Raw genomic sequence first — 20,325 nt, 5'->3', positions numbered from 1 at the left:
AGTTACAGACCAATTAGCCTGCTGTCGACACTGAGAAAGATTCTTGAAAGAATCGTTTACAATTGAATTAAACCTTTCCTCGATAATCTGGCGGATGAACAACATGGCTTTCGAAGAGGACTATTATTCACTTCTCATCAGTTAGTCAGAATCACTGAATATATTGGAGCGGCTTTACATAACAAAAATAGTGCAGGTATTCTCATGCTAGACATGGCAAAAGCATTTGACCGCGTCTGGCATAGAGGACTTATTTTTAAACTCATCAATTTAAATTTTCCTCGAGAAATTATTCTCAACCTCAGCTCATTTTTGAACTCCCGAACTTTTCCAGTGCGACAATGAGATTTCAGTTCAAACCCACATCAAATTTACGCTGGTGTCCCACAAGGAAGTATATCCTTGGATCAATATTTTATATTTTGTACGTAAATGACTTCCCAAAATTTAGACAAGACCCTAATATTATGTTAGCATGCTACGCGGATGAATCGCTAAGTCCAGACCAAACCCCGCCTTTTAGACAAGACTCAGCAAATTATTCGTGATATTGAAGCATGGTGTAAACGATGAAAAATTCAGATCAACCCGGAGAAGTCAAAAGTTTTAGTTATCAGAAAATTCCAGACCAGAGACCCCCTCACCTGTAATGTTACGCTCTTCGAGAAAACAGTCCCTACTGTAAGTACGACAAAATAACGAGGAGTTATTTTAAATCGAGTAAATAGTAAAAGTTTACCTGGAATGCACACATAAACAGTGTGTGTGTGGAAAAGCGTATGGCATTGTGAAAAGACTTTACCCACTACTTTCTAAGGACTCTGGATTAAACCTTGCACGCTAAAGAAGGCTTTACACTGCAATTGTCAGGCCTGTTATCACATATACCTCCCGAAATTGGGCAAGTGTTAGGCAAGTTAAACTCACCGGCTGCAAGTTCTGCAAAATAAGATCCTGAGAACCATCACGAATGCCCCATACTATATTAGAAATGAAGATTTGCATCGCGACCTTCATATTGAATATATCAAAGACTACTTATCCAAGATAAATGGAAACTTTTTCAGGAAAGCAAAGACCAACAGTACAGCTAACTTTGAGTATATTCTGAGCTATGAAATCATCCCGGACGATTTCCTCATCCGACCTTATGCTACACACTTAATTAGGCAAGCCAATAATTAAGTGTTACTCGTCAGTACTCCGTGCTGACGCTCCGTGTGCATCTTTCCGCATCATCTCTTCTGAGAAGGATTCCAATCTAGATTTTGACCAATCATAGTGAAGTGCCAGCAGACTACGAGCATCTTAAGGACCTTTAGGAGTAATTACTTTGAACTTGTTCTTGTTTGGACCAGTGCTGCAAGTAGCTCGCGTCAGCTCCCGAGCCCAGGCGAAAATTGCGCCGTATTCCCTTTTCTCCCTTTTATTTCTCCCCTCATAGGAAACTCAATCAGGAATTTTCTAATACCAGGCTCCGCGTGGAACTCTTTGCTTGACTGGGAAGTACTTATTGCTCCGGCAGTAGAAACCCAGTACAATACAGTATATCGCAGTATCGCAGTTTGAGTGTACTTAATCTTTTGCTAAGGAAACGCTGATGTAGACGTGGCGTTACGCCGCCATCGAGGCCAATATCAGCAGCTGTCAGAGTTCGAGAGCGAAATAATCATCTAAATGATGGAAGCTGGATGGTCAGCTCGGTAGGTCAGGTAGGGCGTTCTGATTTTATTGTGAGGAGGTGTTGGAACCAGTGGACAGAAGAGACGTCATTTACATGGCGACCCGGCTCAGGACGCTCTCGACAGACCAGTCGTCGAGAAGACCATCAGATCATACGACGCGCACGCGTAGAGCCAACTGTCTCATTGGGCGCTATCCAGACACAGGCAGCAGCTTCATTACGGGCCCTTGTGTCTTAACGAACCATCGCATGGCGCCTGGTTGAAGGGCATCTGGTATCACGGCGCCCATTACGTGTGCTGCGAGTGACACCCACCCACCGACGCCTCCGTTTGGAGTAGAATCGTGTGCGACAGGATTGTTCTTTAACGGAATGGAACCAGGTTGTCTTCAGCGACGAATCTAGATTCAATTTGACCAGTGATGACAATTCGTGTGTGGAGGCCCCGTGATAAACGCGTGCCCTCGCTTTACAGCGACACACCGTTCACACAGTTGGTGTGATGGTATGGGGTGCCATTGCTTACGATACACGGTCATCCCTAATATTGATCCATGGCACAATGACTGGCTAGCGGTACATCCATGACATCCTTCAGCCACATGTGTTGCCATTCATGGCAGGGCTCCCAGGAGCCTGTTTTCAACAAGACAATGCTCAGCACACACAATACGGATCTTACAAGACTGCCTCCACCACATTAACACCCTTATCTGGCCTGCTCTATCCCCAGATTTGTTACCAATTGAGCATATCTGGGATCAATGAGACGGCAAGTTGGACAGCCCGCTATATTGGCCGAACTAGAGGCGCGTTTACAGCTACTGTGGAACGAGATGTCTCAGGACACCATACGGAACTTGTCTGCCTCAATGCCCGCTTGTATCACATCGTACATTCGCGCTAGAAGTGGTCCAACAGAATTACTAAAACTTACGTTCATGTGTACTTTTTTCTGCTTTTATTTTCTAATTACTTGCTTATATCAAAGTAGTACTTACATACGTAAAATTTTCTTTCATTTTGACAACTCTCTCTTGGTGCGCAAATTTTTATGGCAATGAGTGTATATATATATATATGTGTGTGTGTGTGTGTGTGTGTGTGTGTGTAATATATTCAAACTCAGAAGCAATGACCAGGAAATTGGAAGCGAAGGCAGATTAAATCTTCAGTTTTATTTTTAGCAAATTGTTACGGCTACACATAAGTCCGATATTAAATATGCCTGTTCCAAAAGGGTTACATTTTTTATAACTTTGTAGGAAGAAAACAGCAGCAGCAGCAGACAAACTGCATTCTAGGCTAGGCCAAAGCGTGGAAAGCAAGTGTGTAATGTTCAGGATGAAATCCTAACTCAAACTGAGTTAGTTTTTCGTTCTCAAAGCATTCTGATTTGCCAGTTAATTTTATTATTTATGATGTGGCATGGGTAGCCAGATATTTGTCTCAGAATAGAATTCTGAGCCGTTTGCAACCGTTAGCGATTGGTGCGGCAGGAGTATGCCCATTAACAAAGCGTGGGATACAAGAGGTCGCTTAGAATAGATGTGTGGATACCATGAAAGATTGCGTTCAAGGATCATCTCGAGATAACTGACTCGCCTGGCCCAGAGTAACGCGATTTCGTACAAGCTACGATCGGTAGTGATTTCTGTTCCTTGGTGAAAATAATTGATGTGGCTATATCCACATTATTTTCAATTCTCCAGCTCACGTGTAAGCTCTTTAATGCATGGATGTGATTTTGTAATGCTTGTAATGTTAACCGAAGAAACCATTTTGTGAGAATCTCGCAGTATCAACATTGTAAAGTGTTGGGTGTTTCAGTGTCGCCGTGTTGGATGTTTGTGGGATGTCATTCACGTGTAAGTGTTAATAATGTAGGTGAATAATAAGGTGAGGAGCGATATGGTGTGCCGGTTAGAATAGCTTCCCGGGGGGCATATGCGTTTGAAATACGAACGAAGTTTCTACTTGTTATGCAGGACTTAATGATTTTCATAATGTCGTCTGGGAATCCCAGGCTGAGTAACTTGTGAATAAAGCCATCCTGTCGTAACCTATGAAAGTATCAAGGAAAAGTCCATAAGCGAATTTCCTTTTCTCTAGCACTTCAGAAATCAGTTCGACCACCTTGTACAGTTGGTAAAAAAGCCAAACTGTTTTGTAATCATGATTGGATTGATATCGATGAAGGCATTGAGTTTTTCTAGTATTGCCGCCTCTGCAATCGTACTGACGCCTTAGGGAAATGGTGTAGGACCAGGGTGCCTCGGTCAAGGATACTACCCCTAGTAGAACAGGTATGTTATTTCCAATACTGTCATGAGTTATTTAGAGATGTTGATATATATATATATATGATTTAATTAAATCAATATGTTATTTCCAATACTGTCATGAGTTATTTAGAAATGTTGATATATATATATATATATATATATATATATATTAGAAATGTTGATATATATATATATATATATATATATATATTAGAAATGTTGATATATATATATATATATATATATGATTTAATTAAATCATGTTTCTTAACATTTTTTAAAGTTATAAGAGTAGATATAAGAGAAAATTTCTAAAAAGACTAAAGTGCGCGTCAAGTTTCAATACACCTGAAATGCTATCTGGGAAGGCTGAGAAAGGAGGAATGAGCTGGCTATAGCCTGATGCAGAAAAAATATTCATATAAATAATAGGCAAAGTAGTGTGAGTCTCTTGGTGCACTAGTAATAATTAAATGGTAAATCTACAACACAATATCAAGAGGTACATAACAGATTAAATAAGTTATACAATATGGGTAATAAGTATGGCCATAGGCCGTTTACTATTATTTGGGTCATCAAAGTCGTAATCGTAAGTCCTTATAACTGGGTTTTTGATATTAACAAGATTGGCATAAAAGTTCCGGGCGAGCCGGCAGGAAAAACATTTAAGTTGTTCATCCCCAATTCTTCATGTAACTTTTGATTTCGAACGTACCAGGGCGAATTGGTAATCTGTCTTAGGACACAATTTTGTGCCTTTTGCAATTTTTTAAATAAGAATTGCATGAATATGCCCAGACCGTGCAGGCATAGCATGGGACACATACGGTTTTATAAATAAGCAACTTGTTGTCTATTGAAAGTACACTGTTTCGAGAAATTAAGGTGGTGAACTGTGATTTGACTAACTCGAAACTTATTAAGGATGGATATTATGTGTGGGTACCATGGTAGAGTTTTACTGAGGGTCACCCCAAGATAAAGGACTCGCTTGGCCCATGGGGTGACTTCTCCAAGGAGTTGCAGGTTTTGGTTGAATTTAATCTTCTTGGTAAACAGAATTGCTTGAGTCTTGTCCACGTTAACTTTGATTTTCCAATTTGTCAGCCAAGTCACGAGAATGTTTATGTAGTCTTGGAGTAGTTGTATTGCTGAGCCAACAAATGCACTTTGTAAGAAGAACGCAGTGTCATCAGCATACATTGCGAGTGTTTTGTTCTTTGTGGTGTGGGAATGTCGTTCACCTAGATATTGAATAAGGTAGGTTCAAGCAGACTTCCCTGGGGGATCCCAGTAAGGATTGCTCTACGTGTTGAGAGTGTATTTGAGACGCGAACGACAAAGTGTCTACCGGTAGGTAGGAGTAAATTATGTTTGTAATGTAACCTGGGCGTAGTTTGTAGATGAGTGCGTCCAGCCGTACACGGTCGAAGGCTTTTGCTATGTCTAAGAAGCTTTCTTTTTCTGTAGCTCTTCACTGATAAGTTCCACAACACGGTATAACTGGTTGACCGTAGAATGTCTGCATTTGAATCCGAATTGGTGAGGGATGATGATGCTATTCTGTTCCAGATGTTGATCAATTAAAAGTGTTGCTAACACATTACATGAATTTACAGAATGAAAAACATCCTCAAAAATTGAAAATAAACAATTTATCAATTGAATTGCTTGCAGCATGAACTTCAGGCATACGAGCAGTAATTTTACAAATAATAGTAACAGTTCAGGATCATTAAATAAGTCGCTAAGCTTCTTGAGGAGTTGATGTTCGTGAAGGACCCATTATTTTCTTTCTATGTATTGGGCTACACAGTACGTGGACTTATGGTCTGGTTTTTGTTTGGCCTTGAAGTATTCATGGCAATGTTAATGCTATGGAAGGCAGTACCCCAATAACATTATCAGTATACTCCGAACTTCCTGGGGGTTCTGGTGCATTTATGTGAAGACTTTGAATGTTTTGATTTTCTCTTTTCAAATATAGTGGTTTTATTTACCTCAATAGTTTTCATTATGGTCTTCATAACATGTACAGCACTTGGTACTTTCCGTTCTTGTATGCAATCCATGTTTTTATGGTCTCTGGCACACTTCACACATCGTGGGTTTAGCCTCTATGTATCAGACGGATGATGAAAATGCTGACAGTTGTAACACAGGGCCACACATTGACAGAGACCTTAAAATGTAGCATTACCTTCATTAATTTATATATTTATTCTACACTTGGAGCGTTGGCATGTTGTGCTTGAAACAAGGGAGTAGGTATCTTGGTTTTAACTTTGTTGACCAATTTAATAACACAAAGACCATGTGTGATTATTTCATTAACAATATCATCTAATGAGCAGCTTTGACAGCAACTTTAGCAAGTGTTTCACTTAGCATGGAAATAACATTATGTTTCATGCCTTTCGAATTTAAGTAATTTATTATGCAGCGATGTTCATTCTAATCTTTTGAAATAGCTTTAAGGAACTCGCCCTTAATACAGCCTTAAAATTCCATTTTAGTGCCATTTTTCAAAATTTTCAAGAATTTGGAAACGTAGTATTTGGTCTCGTCATAATGGGTTTAATCGTAGGGGCAGGAGCCTGTGATTGGTGGACTCTGACCCTCGGCCTGCCTGCTATCATTAACAAGTAAATGTTGAAATTGATTTTCATAGGAATATTATTGTTGGGTTTGATCAATTTAGACTGGCAAGCCAGATTTTGGAGGTATATAAAACCATCATTAACCCTTGAGACTGAATACTTAACATTTTCAGACATTTTATTAGAATTTTTCCTCCTAACACCACCTCGGGAAGAGCTACCCGGAGTAATCTTCCAGTACACACTTTTGCGTTATCTTTTAGGATTTACAACAACAGTATTATTTATTACACAGCATAACTATGGTTCTTAACATGATTATCCTTAACAATTAATGCATTGGGTTGGCAAAAAAGTAATTAAAGTTTTTAGTGTAAAATAAAACTCAATTTTTCTATACACACACACAAAAAAAAAAAAAAAAAGAACTTTAATCAGTCTTCCATTCTGTTCGATGATCTTTTGTCATCTTTTTGGCTGCTTTATGATTCCGCGCTCATAGAACTGCTTTTTATCAGCAGAGCACTCAACCAAGTGCGATTTGAGGTCATCGTTATTACTGAAACTTTTATCATTTAAGAAGTTTTGTAAACTGCGAAATAAATGATAATTCGACTGCGCAAGGTCGAGGCTATATGGGGGATGCGTCTTCATTTCTCAGTCAAGCTCCAATAATTTCGTATGTGTTGCTAAAAATGTGTGAGGCATCGCAGTATGGTGGTGAAACACATTCCATTGCGATTTGCCAATTCTTGGCCATTTCTCTTAGGTTGCTTCCTCCTATTTTAGAAGTTGAATAAAACATCTGAATCGATCGTTTGGTTGCTTGGAAGCAGCTAAAAATACACAAAATCTTTGCAATCCCATCAAATTTACAGCATGATATTTTTCTGATGCAAATGAGCTTTCGATGTTATTTGTGTTGATTCATCATGTTTAGACCATGCTCGTTTTCGATTAGCGTTACTGTAGACGATACATTTCTCATCATACGTTGATAACTCGTTAAAAAAATATCGACTGCATTATATTTGAAATGCTTATTGCAAATATTGAGTCGATGCGTTGTTTTAATCCATGAGGGACCCAAATATCCAACTTCTTAACAAAACATGCGATTTTGGAATTTTTGTGCGTGATACATTTAATCTTTTTACAATCTCTCGCACATACATATAACGTTTCGATTCAATAATAGCTCTAATTTTGTCATCATCATCTTCAGAGAGTCGGTCCCTACGTTGTTCATCTTCAAGTGAAAACCTTCCAGAATGAAATTTTTTAAACAGATTCTGACACTTGCGTCCTCTTAAGCCATAAACGCCAAAAGCTTCACATATCTGTTTTTGAGCCTCAGCCTTTTTCTTGCTTTTATAAAAGCAAAGTAAGATATGTCGAAAATGCTTATTTTTGCACCCCATGTTAAAATTGACCGTTAACTAAGAGTTGTAAGCAAAAATGACGGAATTTACTTCTATAACAGTTTAAAAGTGTCAGCTACCAAAACTCAAAAGAAAAGAAATTATAAGATTGGTTGAAGAATAACAAAACGAACATAACGCTGCCTAAATATGCAAGCCGAAATTACTTTCTTGCCAACCCAGCACGTGCATGTATAAATTCGCTGTTGTAATATTCCTTTTAATAATCATCATACTTACCTCTCAAGATCATAATGTTCCATTTTCTAAATCGAGCAGTGTAAAAACATTAAATAAAAAATAATTATTATTGTATGTGAAAAATTAATGTATTTTTTATCGTGGAAGTTTATCTTAATGTATTCTATCTTTGCATACAATTATTAATTAATAATAACAGTATTCAATATTATAGTTTTCATGTTTTTATATTAACACAAAAAAGTAAAATTATTTTTACATTTTCCTATATTAATATTCAAAATTATTCCACTACTATTTCTATTCATATCACTCAAAGTATTTGTAAAATTCTTAGCAAGAATTCAAAATTTTCAACATAAAATCAAAAATATAATTATTTATCTTACTAACGTTCCCTAAAAATGTTTTTAAAGTCTTAAAAAGTCTTTCCTTGCTTTACAAAATCAAGTTATTAAAATACAAATTTCTAAAATCATGAAATGATGCTTTTTCATATAACAGTGCTACATTTTTAAAGTCTAACTGAGCAAAATATAGTTTGTAATATAAATGCGATTAGAAAAAGCAGAAAGGAAAATAATTTAGTATCGTTCACTTCAGGCATAATATTCAATAGTGTACTGGTAAAAAATAATCTTAAATTATTCGCATAAGAACCAAAGAAGAGGAGTAATAAGAATACAGTTCGGTGACCTCACTTTCATTCTACACTCACGTTTGTGAAAATTGCAACACCAAGAAGGAATCGTCATAATTGAATGCAATTTAATACACAGTTGAGTGGTAGTGGTACAAATAAATGATTAAATGTTCAAAGCAAGCAAACAATAACAAGAGATCAGAATCAGTATTTTGTGTGGCCACCACGCGCCGCAATAAGTGCTGCTACACGACGTGGCATGGAGTCAAACAAAGTTTGAATGTCTGACTGAGGAAGAGCATTCCATATCGTTTGTACGCGTACCCAAAGTTCGTCTGCAGACGCAACAGGACGAGGATCACGAGCAAGACGCCGACCAATGACATCCCACACATGTTCAATTGGCGACATATCCGGGGAACACGCAGGCCAAGGAAGAAGCTGTACCTGCTGCGCTGCAAAGTAGGATTTAACAATCCGAGCAGTATGAGGGCGGGCATTGTCCTGTTGAAATACAGCGCCTGGCAAGCTTTGAAGGAAGGGAACAGCTTCGGGCTGTAGAACTTCACGGATATACCGGTTGCTGTTCAGATTGCCCACAATTCGTAGCAATTGAGATCGTCTATGATATGCTATGACGCCCCAGACCATAACTCCGGGTGTTCGTCCACTGTGGCGTTCGATAATGCACTCCGGAAGGTGGCGTTCACCGGCATAGCGTCTGACACGAATGCGGCCATCATGGTACCACAAATTAAAGCGGGATTCGTCAGAAAACACGACATGCTGCCAATCAGCACGCCAGTCTCTATGCTGATTGGCCCATTGTAGCCGCAGGCGGCGATGGTCGTGCGTTAGGGGGATCCTGTATAAAGGAGTCCGTGCGCGCAGTCCACACTGCAGCAGACGTCTACGAATTGATGAAGCACACAATGAAACACCTGTAGCTATTGACCACAGTGCTGCCAATTGTCTAGAGGAAGCTGTACGGTCCGTCCGCGCCATGCGGACCAGGTGTCTATCATCGCGAGCTGACGTCACATTTCGGGGTCCACTCCCGGATTTCCGAGTTGTCCGACACTCGTCCGTCCACTGCTTCCAAACGCGCATCACTGTGCTGCTGTTACGCTGCACACGAGAGGCTACTGCACGATACGACAATCCAGCTTCACGAAGGCCGATGATTCTCCCTCGTTCAAACTCTGTAAGTTGTTCAAATCTCGCTCTCTTTCGTCGACGAGGCATAAGTACAGATTGAGTTAACGTTTACCACTAGCAGATAACCACCGATAACCATACACGCCTCGCTACAGCCGTCTATTTATTCGGATCCATCAGCCGTTCAGAGGGCGCTGCTCAGCATACGCATGCGCTACGGATTTGCAATTCTAATCATTTGCATATCATGCGCTACTTTGCATTTCCTGAAAATTTCAGCTCACTCGCGTAAGTCCTTCATGGTGTTGCAATTTTCACAAACGTGAGTGTATAAACACTACGCGTAAGTATTTTTTGAAGCACTGGCAAAACTCCACAGCAGAATGATTATGTAGCTGTTTTTTTACTTCTAAATGTTGAAGAGAGATGGCTGAATAAAATTTTCATCTAGTACTTGTGAAGGATCCTCTCAGACTAATAATGTTACGATAAATTTCATAAATGACTTTAGAAGGTAGCGTAGACTCATAAGGTGACATAATAATAGAGAAAAAAAACCTTAGCTGAGTTGGATTTGATTCAACACAGCATTATTTCCTAATTAAACACATTCACATATCATTACGAGCGCGATGTGCACCTGAGCAATTTTGAAAGTTTACATTCTCAGACAATGGAGTATTAGACTTAAACAGTTCTATATTACCGAGCTATTGCAGGCCTATCGTTGCCGGTTCCTTAAATTAAGCCCAAGGGCATATGACATAACGAATTCTGGAAATGAAAAACATCTCGGATGAGAAAACGGAGAAAGGAAATGTGGGAGGGGGAACCAAAAGGAAAAAAGCCAAAGGCATCTGGCAGGTGAACGGAACTGAAACGGAAAATCCAAACGGACCCTTGACAATTCAGAGTATAGAGCATTGTGGTAATTGCGCGTCTAAGTAAGCAGCAAAGCCAGCGGCAGAAGTAGACAAAAAAGGTACTGTGCAATAGTAACAGCGGTATTTAAAAGACTTGTTATCTTTGTTTAAAATTTGAGTCAAATTAAAGTAGCAAGTAAAATTTAGTAGCCAAATTAAAAGTTAGTAATTTTGATTTCATATTTTTTATTATATACGTAAAATAAAAATACGTAAATAAAATTTTTAATTAGCAATAGCCCCGTAATGCTTAATGTTAATTTGTTTATTTCCCCACCCTGATCTAAAAATAGTAATACCTTTTTCTGCTTTGCGTCATTTCGAGACTAAAACATGTCATGACTCTTACATAATGCTGACAACGCGAAACTCAAACAGCCAATTTACAGCATTATTAATTGTCCAATCAAATGCATTGAAAACCGAAAGTAACTCATTCTGAATTAAGATTTCATCCTGAATACAAAGAAAGCACTTGGCGTTTTGCACCCCAGCTCAGATAGGCTGTTGCTCGCGGTTCTCTCTTTTTCTTTTAACCGCAAATCTATCCAAAATGTAAACGTTTCGAAATAGGCACAAATTAGAGTGCCAAGTTGTGGCCGCAACATGTTTACTGAAATAAAGATTAATATTTAATCTGCATCGACTGCCAAGATGCTCTGCATTATGGATCAACAAAATACTGTGAAAAATCAGTATTTCTACAGCATCATAACTTCTAAGTCTGCTTCATTACGATGTGTGTCTGCTTTCATTACACACACACACATATGTATATATATAAGGAAAGAAATTAGAACTAAATCCACGAAGGCATGAAAGAAATAAAACTAAAAACCAATAAAATCCAAAATTCTCCATAAATATGCAAAAATGAACGAATAGTCATCAAACCAGTAGAAGTACAGAGAGAAATACAAAATAAGCAAGAAATATATAGGCGAAAGAATGAAATCAAAGTCTGATTCAACGTTATCAAGAAGAGGCAGATTAGACTTAATTGAACCCCTCTTCCCTTGGAAGACCACGGCGTTTCTGTTAATCCAAAATTAGCGGATGAACCATTCTAAATTACATAATTTTAACATTAATTTTCACTTGAAAATTCTGAATCCCTCCTCATAGATAAAAGGATGGCATCGGCAAAGTATGGGTTAGAGAATGATATCAATAACAGCAATTGAACTCTCATTTTATCCGTTATAGAGAATATTTTTTGAATAGTAATACCCACCTATGGCAACATCTACGTAATAATAACACCACATTTTCGTATGGAAATTTGATTGGAACAGTAAAAAATTAGAAATAGCTTTGGAATGATACCTATAACTCCAAACACCTGATGCAAGAGAAAAAAGAAGAATATTGGCTAATTTGAAGATCTAATTCATGGTCACTGTATATTTGCTATTGACAAACAAGAGACAAAAGCGATACGCAAGCGGCCCATAAACATGTAACATTACACATCATACAGTAGTGAACGCATATGGTAGTTAATTTTTAAACATATTTCATTAGTAATCAGGTCAAAGTAATTAGTGGGGAATCATAATTATCTTCGTTTCCAGTCCTTACGTTACTGAAAACAGGATTCTACAAAGTTTCTCTTGCTATGTATATTGTTATCTACGCGTCAGTGTTGACAAATCACGTCATTTCAGAGATGAAGCAGCATGACATTATTTTACATCGTACATATCTCTACAGCTATAGCACAAATTTTATTTGTATATGTCAAAGCATGTGGTCGCTAGGCCCTTACATATAAGTGAAATGAAATGCGCGTGCAGTTTATGATGGACCATCTTCTATTTACTTTCTGCAAAGAAATTGTATTGTATTCGGTATTTTTTATTTCTTTAACAGTGTTTCTCTTTTTCTGATAGGATAAAGATTGGACTCTTATAACGGAGCGAATTGCAAACAAGGTCGTAAGTTTTGCGGATCTCATAACTCGTAAGTTCTCGTTTTGTTAAAATCTCAACAAAATGTACTTTTTGCCGCGCAGCTTTTGTTTTAAATACTTTTACATTGTCATTTTTTATTATAGAAAATTTGTAATGTTTGTTATGAAATTTGAGAAGTATCAGTTCCCTGAATCAGTGGTGTCACCAGACTTCTGGAGCTACTCGGCTGCATGGCCCTAACAAGGGCTGATCTAGATAGGGCCTGCATACAAAATTTAGTATTTCTTAAAGGCCGTAATATTAACTTTACTGATATTGCTTCTCAAAAATTATGTTAAGTTGATTATACAAAACAAATAACATTTTTAATGTAACTATGTCGTTGTGTGTGGAATATTACTGCATGTGCGCCTACTTTGATGGGTGTGGTATCGACTGAAAAGAATGTATTCAAGATGTTCATCTGAATGTTTTATTCTTATCTAACTGTGTATACCTCGTATAGGAAAAATCTGCTCACAAATAGCATACGTCTTTAAAAAAAATCTGATGTGTACATCACATGACTTCCTTGTACGGAATATTAAATTATACGCATTTTTTCTTGCATTTCATTTAAACGAATTGGATTGAATTAAATCTACTTCGCCGACAGCGCATAAACCACAATAGAATAAGTGCATTCTTTAAAATTCACTCTAGTATTTGTTTACCATAGCGACAATCTGGCGCTAGATTGATTCATTTAACAGTATTATATTTCGTTCATATTATAACTCAGAATGCACAAAATTTATATCATTTAAAGAATTATCTAATCGTTGCCACATGTTCTATTCAAATACTATAATAAAGCTAGAACGATGTATAAAAGAAATTAAGCAAACAAAACAAACAAAAAAAAACAGTTTTTTGACAGACGATTGAGTATTTCTCATTCAATTAATTCAGTTCTCACTTCGCGAGAAGGTAAAAATCCATAAAAACTCAAAATATCTATATATTGAAAATTACGAACTAAATCTGAAACGCTTATTTCCTCGAAAAAAATACAGAAAGGAGATTAAGCATGATTTAATTGGCAATAACAAATGAAGGCGTTATCTTTGTTGTTGCGAATCTAAGTTTCTCTAGATTGGCAACAAATCCACTAGTCTGCTGTTTCAAATGTAAACAAGCAATGGCCGCCATAAAAAAAAGGCTTAGCGGCACAAAAATATTCCATACAGATTTACTAAAGGCATAAAAACCTTAACCGAAAGATAAAAACAACATAATTCAATCATTTTTAAAGCAAAATATGTACAATTTACAAACATATAAGAGTAAAGAAACTGAGATCACTGAGCCGGGTAACAGAGAGGATATATACATAAATATATTTATATACGTTTGGTGCGGCCGATTGCAACCAAAATACGAGGTGCTCATCTACATGTTAAAGCATACAAAATTTCAACGTTCTCAGGCTACTCGTTTTTGAGTTATGCGAGATACGTACGTACGCACGTACGCACATACGTTCGTACAGACGCCACGAAAAATTCTCTTCAGAATTAATTTTAAAGCAGTTTTATAATTTTTTTGGAGGAAACGAGTCCTTACGTATACAGATATCATGCAAAAACATCATTAAATTGCATTCGAAAGCGGTCAAAATGTATATTTTTGTGGAAATATTCTGCCTGAAACTTTTCTCGATTACAATACTTCCTTTTTACTTCGTACAAGGAAGTATAAAACGACGTGAGCAGATAATATTTATGAAGCCCTCGAAAGCTTTCTTTTAGGTAGATTCAACTTGTTAAATTCCATTTAAATAAATTTTTTTAGTCAGTATATCTGACATTAACCTCTTAACTGCCCCGGGCGTATATATACGCCTTGCTCAGCCGATGCGTTAACTGCGCCAGATGCGCCCAGATGCGCAGCCGATGCGTTAACTTTGCGAATAATTTTAGGTGTAGCAGCGCAAAGCAAATGATAGCCGTTTGGAAGGACGTATATATATATACGCCTGGGGCAGTTAACGCATCGGCTGAGCAAGGCGTATATATACGCCCGCGGCAGTTAAGGGGTTAATTGTATATATTTCATGTACACTGCGGGAAAAAAAATGGGACAGTTCCTATATCTCGCGTTCTACTGGGCCGATTGACGAAATTCAACTTGCGTATTTCGTGTGTATTAGGCATTTTTCTAACATAGGTATTTTGACACAAACTCGGACTTTTTCTGAAATGACAACCAATTGTTTTCATATTTCGATTCTACGACTCAAGCCAGACTGCGAAGTTTTGTAAATATCGCACGCATAATTTTTAAAATATTGGCTCTGAAAATTTTAGCTCCTCAATGTTTAAATTTGGTATACATTTATTAATATCTCTTTTTTTATTAAACTTTCTTGATTCCTTCTTTTAGAATTCGAAATTTAGGTTCATTCCAAATAAAATTCACCCATTTTATATGATAAATTTGTATTTTTAAATAATTTTTAAAAAATTTTAGAAAACAGTATTGAATTATAACCTTTAAAATTTTTATCATTATCTTAAAGTGGATGCATTTCTAAGCATACCTACAAAAAATTATACTTTTTTATTCAAAAGTTTCTAAGCTATACATGAATTGACATATTGGCGCGTTTTGAAATTTGGCGTTTTTATTATAATTCAGGGGCGGCCAAAGTGCGGCTCGCGAGCCTGATACAGTTCTCGCAGACAATTTGTGCGGCTCATGCGAATAATATATATGAATGAAATATACTAAAACTATTCAGTGTCCAAAAGGAAGTAATTAACTAGTTTAGACTCTTTTTACAATGTTATCAGGTACAAATACGAAAAATGGATTTGTATTCGATTCTGACACAAATTTTGGATAAATGTAATGTTGACTTCAGTAATATATCTGCTACAACTACGGATGGTGCTATGACTGGGGAGAAAATAGGAGTAAGAACGTTAGTTATGTGAAGGCAAGTGGAAGTAATACTATGATGACGTTGCATTGCATCAACCACCAAGAAAATTTGTGCAAGAAGTCTAGAAAATAGATTAAAAAATAGATTAAAATAAATAGTCTAAAAAATATTTCACAAATTTAGAAGATAAAGCTTAGTCTAAAAAATATTTCACAAATTTAGAAGATAAAGTTTGAACATGTGATGAATGTTATTGTAAAAGTGGGTAATTTCATTTGGTCTAAAGGACTTAATTACAGGCAATTTCAACAGTTCTTGAGTGATTTGGAAGCTGAATAGGATGATGTTGTGTATTACGTGGTGGAAGTACGTTGGTTGAGCCGAGGAAAGATGCTTCAGCGTCTGTTTTCTTTGAAGAGCGAAATTCGACAATTCATGGAATCTAAAGGAACGAGATTTCATCACGAGTTAAGTGATGAGAGATGGGTGAGAGACTTTGCATTTCTTGCAGATATTACAGGTCATCTCAATGATTTGAACTACCGCTTACAGGGAAAAGATCTACTTGTTCATAATCTTTATTACTTTGTGAAAGCTTTTGAGACAGAACTAATCCTGTGGGAAAGTCAGTTGCTAAATAAGAATTCAACTCACGTTTCTAAAATTGATGGAGTGTGAGAAGAACTCTGCAACATGGAATTCAAATAATCATGTACAATGCATTTCAAATTTCAAAGAGGAATTCAAAAGCAGATTTTCGTGAAATGAAATTTTTATTATAATGTTCTCCTCTCCATTTTCAGTAGACGTTGGAAGTGTTCCACCTGAACTTCAATTAGAATCTATAGATTTACAGTGTGACCTGCAGTAAAACGCAAGTTTCTTGAAAATCCTACTTTAATTAATTTTTATTCAAAGTACGTGAGCGAAGACAAGTATCCAGGAATTCGTAAACATGCACTCTTCCTGTTTTCTATCTTTGGCAGTACCTACATATGTGAACAGCTTTTTAGTAAAATGAAAATCCTAAAATCAAAAACAAGAACGCGGCTGGCAAACAGACATCTGGAGGAAACTTTACGAATTGCAGCAACACAGATTAAACCGGATATTGAAGCTTTAATCAAGCAAAAACGATGTCAAATTTCACATTAAAACTAAAGTAACTACCATATCCCGCCATTTTTTTTTTCTCGTTTTTTTATTGTAAATGCATTTTGTAACATCGTTCCGTACAATCATCTTTACGCTTTTTTTTTTTTTTTTTTTTTTTTTCATAGTGAAAAAAAGTTGCAAAACATTTTAATTCGATTTCCATTGACTTTTTGGAACCAATGTATATATATATATATATATATATATATATATATATATATAAATTTGAATTTAAGAAACATTCTCTATTCATAAAAAGCAAATTTAAAGTTAATTAAATTTTACATGAAATTGAATTACAAATAAATGATTAATTATTGCTGCGAACTAATCTACAATTTCATTTAAATTCTAAGAGCATATGTAAATCAAGGACAAGTATCAAAATCTATGAATAAAAAACTGAGAATTTATATATACCGGGTGATCAAAAACTCAGTATAAATTTGAAAACTTAATAAATCACAGAATAATGTAGATAGAGAGGTAAAAATTGAGACACATACTTAGAATGACATGGGGTTTTATTAGAAAAGCAATAATCTGATCAGAAAAGCAATAATTAGCATAACAAATTAAGACAAAGCAAAGATGATGTTCTTTACAGGAAATTCTCAATATGTTATCCATCATTCCTCAACAATAGCTGTAGTCGAGGAGTAATGTTGTGAACAGCACTGTAAAGCATGTCCGGAGTTATGGTGAGGCATTGGCGTCGGATGTTGTCTTTCAGCATCCCTAGAGATGGCGGTCGATCACGATACACTTGCGACTTCAGGTAACTCCAAAGCCAATAATCGCACGGACTGAGGTCTGGGGACCTAGGAGGCCAAGCGTGACGAAAGTGGAGGCTGAGCACACGATCATCACCAAACGACGCGCGCAAGAAATCTTTCACGCGTCTAGCAATATGGGGTGGAGCGCCATCCTGCATAAAAATCGTACGTTCCAGCAGGTGTTTATCAGCCAGGCTGGGGACGATGCAATTCTGTAACATATCGGCGTACCTCTCGCCAGTCACGGTAGCAGTTATAAAACCAGAATCACGCATTTCCTCGAAAAAAAAAAGGCCCGATAACAGTACTTTTTTTTAAACTTTTTTTTGGTTCTAATAAAACCCCATGTCATTCTAAGTATGTGTGTCAATTTTTATCTCTCTATCTACATTATTCCGTGTTTTATGAAGTTTTCAAATTTATACTGACTTTTTGATCACCCGGTATATACAAATGTGTAACACTCTCTCTTAGCCTAGAATCAGTTGTAGTCTTACAAAAGAAACCTCCTTTTCTTCTATAAATTTTCAGACTACACTATTTTTTTTGACAGACATGTGGCCCGCGCGGATCTTTGTGAATTTATTGATGTGGCTCTCAGGCGTGAACGTTGAAGACCCCTAGTTTATACGGTAGTAGGTTCAAGCTCAGGAGGAACTTTATTGTACGGTCTTTTCTGCCTCTTGGTTGTGGGGACGTTAGGTGCTTTGATATCAAAGGTTGTGCTTGGACGTTTGGCTCCCCTTGGTCAACACTGAAGAACGGTCGATGTCCAACAAACGTACTTTGATTTTTAGGTAGATACGTAGATGTCCACCACTGTGGCTTTGAGTGAAATAACCCAGACTTTGGGAGATTAAAATTGCCACCCTGGGTTCACGGGGGGTTATGCTCGTAACCTTCGAGAGGGAGAAGGCCATGACACTTAATAAACATCGTCGGAAAGTTGTCTGAATTTTTAAATTTTCGTCGGAAATATAACTTTATCATGTTGGTTAGTTAATTAAAAAAGCTGAAAGAAAGGAGGCTTTATATACATACACACTTTTTAAGCTTTTTACAGATATTTTAATTAACATTGTGCATAAATATAATTGAAAGAACCGAAAAACAAACGAACATTTTACAAAAATTTAAACGCTAATTGAAAATTGCCACTGTCATGATAAATTGGGAAGTTGTTCTTAAGATAATAATTTATATTTTACCTAGGCTCAAGTATTAAATTATTCGCGTTTCAGAGCAAAATATATAACCATCAACTTCTATATCTTCAGCGTATGTAAAGAAATACTTTGACATATTTAGTGTATGTGGCAATATTTTAAAAAACACATAAACTATGCAGTGTTTGAAAGTTACCAGAAAAAAGTAACAGAACTACTATTTCCATTTAATAAAAAATCATTTAATCTTTTTTAAATAGCAAGCTGTTAAAAGTACAATAATTAGTAGCAATGCTGATGACTTTTAACATCGTTTCTTTCGATCATATGTAAATATATTTTTATACACTAAATTTAGACAATGGCAGATTCTCACGGTCATTTTATTCATTTTTTCAAATCTATAACATTCCTTTGGGTACTTTCCCCTGGATACTGCGCAGAAATGATTTGAATAATATACACAATAGTAAGAACTGCACATTTAAATCTGCTCTTCATTAAATAGCACACAACAAAAAGTTTTTTCCCATTTATCTTGAAATTTTTTTTGCTATCACAAGCATGTACAAAAATTAACAATGAAAATGGAATGTATTCAAATGTAATAATTAAAAAACATAACTTGCAACATTCGTATTCATACCAAGAGATATACTACAAATTCCAAGAGAAAAATAACAGAACTGCAATTTGCAGTTAATGTAAAATTTAATGTTTTTGAAAATTATATGATTAAAAATGCAATAATTATGGATTACAATATTTAGTAGTAATGCTGATGTTTCTTAGCACCATTTCTTTCAGTCATATACATATTTTTAGCTTCTAAATTTTAGGATAATGGGAATTATGAGTATCATGTATATGCTTTTTATTGCCAGTTGCGTATGTTGTTTGTTAGGTATTTATTTCATTTCAAATATGAATGTTGGAAGACTTTTTTTGTTATAAGATTTAGGTATGTTTCTTGTATGAAATATTTTTATCACATTTATTAGCTAATTTATATAGCATTTCATTTACATACGCGGGAGATATAGAAGTTGATGGTTATATATTTTGCTGTGAAACGCGAATAAATTAATACTTGAGCTTAGGTAAAATATTAATTATTATCTTAAGAACCTCTTCCCAATTTATCATGACAGTGGGAATTTTCAATCAGCGTTTAAATTTTTGTAAAATGTTCGTTTGTTTTTCGGTTCGTTCAATTATATTTATGCACAAGGTTAATTAAAATATCTGTAAAAAGCTTACAAAGTGTGTATGTGTATAAAGCCTCCTTTCTTTCAGCTATTTTAATTAACTAAGCAACATGATAAAGTTATATTTCCGACGAAAATTTAAAAATTCAGACGACTTTCCGACGATAACGTCGGACGGAAAGCTCCGCCATGTTTATTAAGTGTCATGGCCTTCTCCCTCTCGAAGGTCACGTTATGCCTCCGTGGGTCGCCTCTAGGGGTCT

General features: G+C 36.3%; 1 protein-coding gene across 1 annotated transcript in view; it reads left to right on the top strand.

Annotated features, from left to right (window-relative positions):
- Positions 1–20,325, top strand: part of LOC118198853 (histone-lysine N-methyltransferase SMYD3-like) — an 89,606-nt gene that overhangs the window by 33,292 nt on the left and 35,989 nt on the right. Inside the window, exon 4 of the mRNA XM_085812012.1 lies at positions 12,811–12,880. Within this exon, the coding sequence (XP_085668138.1) occupies positions 12,811–12,880 (70 nt within the window). The remainder of the gene's footprint in view (positions 1–12,810; positions 12,881–20,325) is intronic.

This window comes from Stegodyphus dumicola, chromosome 2 (assembly GCF_044657685.1).
Source record: "Stegodyphus dumicola isolate Sdum_Otavi_A_Nest chromosome 2, ASM4465768v1".
In the NCBI taxonomy this organism is placed as follows: Eukaryota; Metazoa; Arthropoda; class Arachnida; order Araneae; family Eresidae; genus Stegodyphus; species Stegodyphus dumicola.
The sequence above is the reverse complement of the archived record's forward strand: the minus strand, read 5'-3'. Positions and strand labels throughout refer to the sequence as shown.